The sequence below is a fragment of the Thermobia domestica genome, chromosome 15 (genome assembly GCF_964235325.1).
Source record: "Thermobia domestica chromosome 15, izTheDome1.hap1.1, whole genome shotgun sequence".
NCBI classification, from domain to species: domain Eukaryota; kingdom Metazoa; phylum Arthropoda; class Insecta; order Zygentoma; family Lepismatidae; genus Thermobia; species Thermobia domestica.
The window spans coordinates 150,105,087-150,113,463 of record NC_137468.1 but is presented as its reverse complement, the minus strand read 5'-3'; the positions used below and the strand labels follow the sequence as shown (position 1 = coordinate 150,113,463).

The following is an 8,377-nucleotide window of genomic DNA, read 5'->3' as shown; positions in this document are numbered from 1 at the left end:
GCTTACCTTCTATGGAGTTCATCTCAAATTCAGGTCTATGAGAATAAGCCATGAATAAGCCATAGTGAACCGGAAGAGGAACATTGGACGTACACCATTGCGAATTTACCACGCAATGTGTGAGTGCAAAAATAGTGGATGCACAATTAGTTTCTCAGAATCCACTCCATCACCGACGCAAACGAGAATATTTGAACATCGTCCTCAAAACATAATGGCACTGATTATTTTTTACAGTAATAATTTTAATACACTATTCATTCTACTCATCTTAAAAGTTCTGATGCTCTTATTGGTAAACCTTTTACAGTATTTAAGGGTTAAGTTAACTAACTTTCATTTGAAAAGAAACACAATCTCAACATTCTAATGAATTTTATTTAGCATTCAATAAATAGTCATGTCTGGAAATTTTGGAAATATCCATTACAATGTAATAAAATATTTTACATCCCTATTAGCATACACTGCTAAATATGAAAACTAGATGACTATACAAGTCTTACAATATATACATAAGTAAATATTTCAATGCAAAGCACTCGTAGGCATAGTTTCTTTTTTACTGAATGCTTTCTCAAACTGAAAGCTACATTAGCCATCCTAGAAAGACATACGGTAGGAGGCAACAGCGTCTGACTGCTATGTCAATTTGGATACAATGGAGATTTCAAGGTTGTTTTCTTTGTTATTTGTTACAGCTGTTTCTCGAGGAAATTGAATTCGCACGATCATTTAAGTGTCCCGAGTTTTCATGAAGTACAATCTGTTGTCCTCCATTGCACGAGAGAAAATATTTTCACCCACCATAGGACTGCGCAAACTCAATCCTGTACCTGAAACAAGTTCTAACTTCTAATGCTTTTTTGTGTTGTTCAACTAATTTATTATGCTTAAATAGAATCTATGTGAACTATATATAATACAGTTAAAATAACACTAAAATTATCATGATGCAGTAAGTTTGAAATATTCTAGATTACTTTCAAAGCTTCAATTCAATTCTCTTTGAAGAACGAACACAAACTGGCTGAAATGATGGAATTTATGTCAGATTACCAATATCGCATTTCATTTCCATGTATTTTCTATGGAATTTACGTCAAAAGAAATCATGTCAGATTATCAATATCACATTTCATTCCATGTATTTTCAAAAGCTTTCTCAAACATTCTTAAAATACAATTTAACAAATGATGAAATAATTCTGCATAAATAGCACTATAATAATTTTATCAAATAAAACAAGATTTAGTAATTCAATTAAGCAATGACAAAGCATGTATTGTCTCTTCAGGGAAGTCACATATCACTTTAGAAAGCTCCATACAAGAATTCTAGTGCATTAGGTAAGCCATTTTCCTTTAGCTTAGCTTGTACTGATAGCATGTAAATATTTATCTATGTGACTTCTCTCAAAAAGTGCCACGGTTAAAATTTCAGGATAAGTACAACCGTATTTCTGAACGAGTTTAATACTACGATACCTTTATAATCAAGAAAGAAGAACAAAATCGAAAAGTGGTTAACTTTCTACAGATATGAAGAATATTTGGACAAAACAAGAGTATTTTAATGTATCATCTGAAATTCTGTTCTTGATATTTCAAAAAACCTCTTTTGTATATTCTTAACAAATAATAATTGTAATCCCCCCCCCTTAAAAAAACAGTAAAGAACGACGTGACTTCCTTGTAAACCATTGAGGTTTCTTAAGGTTTCACTATCACTTCCTCCACCAAGGCTATATAAAACGGGCCATACTCCTTATAACTGAGATCCCAAGTATTATTCAAACTCAAAATCAACTCAATTCAACGTAAGTACTATTCGGATCTGTGTTCAAGGCAATCACTTACTGACGAACTACCTGCATACAAAATGTACGCGTTAGCCACATAGATACGAATAGGCATTTATTTATGAGTGAACAAATTATTATATTATGCTTTCAATTTCAGCTTTGGTGTAATCTGAAATATCTACTTGTAATGACACAAACTCTCCCGAAAATATAGTAAGTCAAAATTTCAGAAAGAATCTGCTTCTTGAACTGATAAATTATCCAGACTACGCACGCTTAAAGTATCACTTTTTAAACATCTTGAGAGACCTACGATCACAACAGGAATTCAGCTGGGAGAATTGTATCGTTCTACATGTAAACATGTTAAAATACATAAAAAGAAATTATTTCACATTTGTTTCAAAGATTCAGTAAGCATCGGTTAGATTTTGAAAGTTAACCACTTTCCATTGCAACCTTTTTTTTAATATTTCATGACTTTTACCCACACTGAACTGTTTGACAAATAACTGCATTCACATACAATTCACAACTTATTGCCCACACAGTCTGCTGACACAAAAGTTATTTCCCGACGCAAGATGTTATTTCTTGGACTGCACTTTACAAATGCAATAGGAGGCAAGTTCCTGTACATATTATGACGAAAGGCACAAGATACTTCCTTACTTGTTGTCAAATGGCAGGAACGTTTCACATATATATTTATATACATATTTTATTTTTTAAAAATTTGATCTACTAAGTGCAAAATTTAAAGCACAATAACGGAAACTAGTGCAAAATTTTACAAAAATCTATGAAAGTACAAAATGCGTTTTCAAACACATAAAGTGGTCCATATTTGTTTAGTTATTTATTATTATTATATAAAGCACTGCCACACATTGTGTGGCTTTCTATATAACGTTTGCTTCCACCCTTATAAGATTATTTACTTTAGCTTAAAAGACCAACCAAATTATAATAAAATAAACACATGTTCACTACAGTAGAATCGATATAGAATGCCAAAGAATATAAAAAGATTAGCTATTCTACGTGCACGGTATTAATTATATTGTGCGGACTTTCTAATTTAGCATATGACTGCATACTTCCACGTGTTCGGGAACAAAAATATAAAATTTTCATACATTCTGTACTGTACGTAATACTACTGTACATAATAGTAGCATATATAATGCTAATATAGTTTATAATTAAAACTAAGGTTTTAATATAGCGTGTATATATATAGATAGATAGATAGATAAAACTGAAATCATGGTTTTAATTCTTCGCACCACAAATAAAGGTGACATTACGTAAATTTTAAACTTGCATATATTCATGAATGATCTTAACCTTTAATAGCTTTACATTTTGAAACGTTCAGCAGGTTTCTCTAGAGGCTACCACACATCAACTAGGTATATATATATATATATTGGAAGCCACACATATAGGATAATTAAATTATTTCCCCGTACGTATCTATAGTAATCCAATTATTATGTTATTGTCTGTAATAAATTTACAATGTAGTAAATTGGTTTCTGTGAAATCAGAAAAGAAAATTCTACTACGTATCCCTAACATGAAAATCGAAACACCTAAACTCCGCGTCAGCCGAATTGACGTTTGACTTAAACCAGTGAGTTCGCAACATGCTATTGCCAAACTTCCGCTGAGCAAGTTACTTTCAGCGAGTGAATACTGCAATGTATTGGCGAAGTTCTATCTCACAAAGAATATACAGCATGTTAGTCAAATCTGACTATGATATCACATTGTTTGCAGCGTTAACGTCAGCCAATTTATCGTCGTGAGAGCAGCGCTCAAAGTCAAACCTCAATCAGGCTTCTGCGCACAATAACCCGTGCACGCTATGTACTATGTATTAATACTGTAGTAGCTTCACCACCTTTTACCAAAGCATATGAAAATATTCTTATCATAGCCTCTCAAGCAATATCGTACTTTTAATGCAATGCATGTTAACAGTAGTAGTAGTAATAATAATGGTAATAGTAGTAGTTTCCTTTTGCTTTTGGGATCATACACATACATGTACAATGTCTTATAAGATCTAAAATACCAAAGAAAATTTCTTTAAAACAATTGACCACGCATACCATTTACTTTTCAAACTGTTTGTGGAAGCTCCGAATTTGAACTTGAGTACGTTGACAATATTTGAAGGCAGACGGTAGGTTTCCTTTTTAATATGTACAAAAACAAAGAATGAGAAAAACAACAAGTAAGGCAACTGCAATACGAGAAAATATCAGAAAGAAAGGAAGTTTCGGAAGCTTGTTTATCCACCTTCTTCTGTATCTAAATGAGTGCCTTAAAGTACAATTCAACTGACTATTTATTTACTGATTTTCGGGTACAACCGTACAAGATTTTATCTCATGCAATACTTAATGGCACAAACTTCTCTAGGTTTTCTTTTTATGTATAGTTTAATATAAATAGTTATTTAATTTGTATACCTAGATATGAAACATTTTTATTTAAAATTAAATGTTATTTTGTGGAGATGATTTAGCACGAATTGTTCGGTTCAATATTACGTAGTTCGGAAATTTGAAATTGTTATAAAACAAAAGTTTAAGAACACCTCTTGATAATACAGTGAAATCTCTCTCAACGAACACCTCCATAATACGGACAGACTTTTCAGTCCAAGCCAACTCTCAGTAGTTAATAACAATGTTCCTTTTTTTATTGAATTTTTTACTTCTATTATAGCCAGTAAGCGAATTTAAGGACTTTTATAGATACATGACTTGCACTTGAGAGAAAAACAATCATTATATTTTGTAGTACACGCCTTTGTAAACACGTCTTTGACGGCGATACTTCTATTTCTTTACAGAGATGGATTTCCCCTCATTTATTCGTAACATTTAGTTATGTATTTCGATAGTTGCGTACATTTTCATTTATAGCTAAATATACACTTACTGTATGCTACATTCAATTACCACATAATCTGTAAGTAACCTAAATTTATGTAACCTCTTTTTAACGGACTATTCTCGTGTACAGACAAATGATCATACCAGATAGGTGTTCATTATTGAGATGTTTCACTGTGTATTTATATGTTCTGTCAGTGTGTGTTATTACTGTGATTATTATTGTATGTAACTAACATTGTTATGAATACCTAAGCTTCCAACTAAATATTTTAAATTGGCTTCACACGAAATTATGACGAAAAAGACAGTACATTCAAATACTGAATTTCAACTATTGGAAATTTCGTTTTAATTGGAGAACAGATTTGCAAATCCCATTAGTCGTTTAATATTAATATAGTTAATTGACTTTGATTGCAAATGAAAATCAATTTGCAAGAAAGAAATTGTTATCTATTTTGAACTTAAGCATCAAATGTTAATTGTTACTTAGAAACGTAAGATGTTGAATATTATTAATAGGAAATCGATTTGCTAAAATCTGTATTTTGAAGTCAATAAAAATACTTGTACCATAGTTTGAGATCATTAGTAAAGGAAGAACTTGAAATTCAGATCTCTAGATGAAATTGATTGTAATTATCGTTTATTTGCTAAGTATTTTTAAAGTACCGTTATGAAGTTAGATAGATAAAATTTGTCATCTTCTGACATGAATAAACTGAACCCTACCAAACAAAACTAAGAAATCATTACTTTGTTTTATAAGCTCAATTGAGGTTTTGTGTCTTCAGATGCAGATCTAAGACCAGGTTACCTTTATCATTAAAGATTATAATTAATAATAGTCTTGTATTTAATTCAAAATAAAATTTAATGAAAATAACTCGCGGTGATGGAAGATGGCTGATAATTCCCGGTTCGCTTACAAATCTTTATTTCCGTTGGTCACATAAAACATGCATTACTGTACAAAGTAAAATGTGATTTTTCACCCACTACATTTTTGATCGCATCATATAAAATCAAACAATTTATTTTAAGAGGCCTAATTACTGCCAAATTAAAATACCGCTAATTTTACAGTAATTACGTGAAATCTTCAAATAGATAAAAGATAATCGAAAAGTGGAACAAAAGTTAGCTAGACAATATTATTTTACATGAGATACCGCTATCACGATTCACTTATCTACTTTCGATTTCCAGTCATTTAGAAAAATCGGCATTTATTTTCGCGTTTGTAAGTGGCTGCAAACGGAAAGCTACTAGGTAACTAGTGATAACGGTACCTCATGCAAAATAATATTATCTAGCACGCTCCTGTTCCACATTTCGATTATTTTTATCTATTGGAAGATATCACATAATTACTGTAAAATTAGTGGTATTTTAATTTCGCCGTGATGGTGCCTCCTAAATCACGTTCATAAACTAACATTTCACTTAAATAAAAGTGTTTCATATCTAGCTATACAAATTCAATAACAATAACAACTGTTGACAAGAAATAGAAATTGTCTTTATATCTGCACAAAATGAGCAAAATCTATTACCACACATTATACAAGATTCGCGAAACTCATTTTCTGATATTTCCTCGTAAAGGTAGCGCACTAGCTTCCTCGTCACTATTCAGAACAATAACCTTTCGTAAAATGTAAGGAAGGATACGAACTTCAGTCACAAATGTCTTTGCAATGTCTTTATAACATTCAAGATGAGACACTAATAAGTAATAATAATAATAATGATAATAATAATAATAATAACTGAGTTTCACTTATGATCACAGATAAATTCTTAGCAGAAAAATGCTAATGACTGGACATGATTTTTTTCTTGAGGAAAAAAAACAGCAAATTAAAAAATAGATACGTGAAGAGAAACTATACACAAGACAGGTTTTAACAAGAGTCACCCTGCCACATCCACGCAACAATATATCACACACAACCATATTCACATTCGCATTCATATGCTTACACTATATAACATGAACTATACACTCGCACAATATTTCTACATAGAAATTATTTTCTTCCATTCGAGTTTCTTTCTCTTGACTTTATGGTAACAACAAATGATGCTATACTTGTGTCCCTGAATCACTGTTTCCCCATGAGACCATTGATTTGCATAATGTAATGTTGCTAAGTGACTTTTCATACACTTTGCTGTAGTCTGTGCAGTCCTTTGGCAAAGCAAGATTCACATTGCGATAAATGTTATTATTCTGCTTCCCCAGAAGGTTTTGGTTAAGATTTAATTTGGCATTGGCCTCGTTCTTGTTATAGATTTGAGGCGATTGTTGCAGTCTTGCATTGTGAACTTCGTGAAGGAGTAAAGTTTTGACTTGCTGCTGGCGACGTCCTTCCAAAATTTGGCGTTGGCGCTTTGTATCCTTTCGAAGAATCTTCACCGCGAGAATTATCAAAAGAACCAAAATGAAACAACCACAAATGGGAACCGCGATGGTTGCCGCTTTGAACCAAACATCTTGACGCAGAGCAGCATCCTGATACAGGGCGCTATCACCTGCGTGTGACGATCCGGAACCACCTACAAAAATAGATAAATAAATAATTAATATACTGAAGCTAAAGACTGTCCAAACACTAGACTAAAAGTACCAATTCGTAACATAAATAAATAAATACATACATAAATAGAGGTCTCTCCAAATGTTGATGCGGATATATATGTATATATATATATTTAATCCTTGTGTGAATGGTGGATAAAAGTACGAATACTCGTGAAAAAACAAGAAGTTCTGTAATTGTTCTAAATACTATTAATTATTTACATCTTGTAATGAAAGCATGATTGCTCTTTCGGTATGATCATAAATAATGCATCAAGTGAAAGAGCAACTCAAACAGTTTTTGCTACAAGTGTTGAGTGTGGGCACCATTCGGTACACATCGAGTCGATAGAGGAGTTCTTCCCAAACCTTGGTCAGTGTGTTTGGAGTAATTGTTGCAGCAACTGCTTCAATCATTTTTCTTAAATTCCTCAATGTCTAAAAATTCTCCACACAGATGTCACTAGAACTGAACTGAAATGAAATTTTTTAAGTTTTACGTCCCATGGTTATGTCGGTTACGCTAAAGGAGACGGTGATGATGAGAAATGAATGACATGGTGGAATGAAGAAAGTGGAAGGAAACGGGAGATCTCCGAGAAAACTCACGAGCACGGTGTTTGTCCACCACAAAGTCCACACGGCGCGAGCTGGGATCGAACCAGGGACCCCAAGCACCGGAGATGAACGCTCTACCACTGAGCCACCGCGCCCCCTCACTGGAATTGATAATTAACAATTAGCCTTCCGAATTGATTTCTTGGGCTACGCGTGAAAAGACCTCTCACACCTTTCAACACGTTCTTCAATCACTCTTGGTTGCCCCGTACTCTTCCCTTCCCATAGACAACCAGTGTTTTCAAACTGATGATACCATCTACGGATGTCATTATTATCGCTTTGGTGGATTACAAATGAGCTTAATATGGAAAGCAGGCTGCACTGTAACTACGGATTCAGTCTTTGCAAAATGTAAAACACAAAAAGCTTTCTGCTCACTAGTGCCCATCTTTGCTACTAGCGCTTTGCCACTAGCAGACCGAGGAAACAGTGCATGCGCATCATTTTGA

At 33.0% G+C, this 8,377-nt stretch overlaps 1 protein-coding gene across 2 annotated transcripts in view; it reads right to left on the bottom strand.

The window, feature by feature from the left end:
- Positions 1–358: 358 nt before the first annotated feature.
- The window catches only part of LOC145671291 (BMP and activin membrane-bound inhibitor homolog), a 427,013-nt gene continuing 418,994 nt past the window's right edge, over positions 359–8,377 (bottom strand). For both annotated transcript variants that reach the window (XM_081740247.1, XM_081740246.1), the window contains exon 4: positions 359–7,282. In XM_081740247.1, coding sequence (XP_081596373.1) covers positions 6,810–7,282 — 473 coding nt within the window. In that variant the 3' untranslated portion in view covers positions 359–6,809. The remainder of the gene's footprint in view (positions 7,283–8,377) is intronic.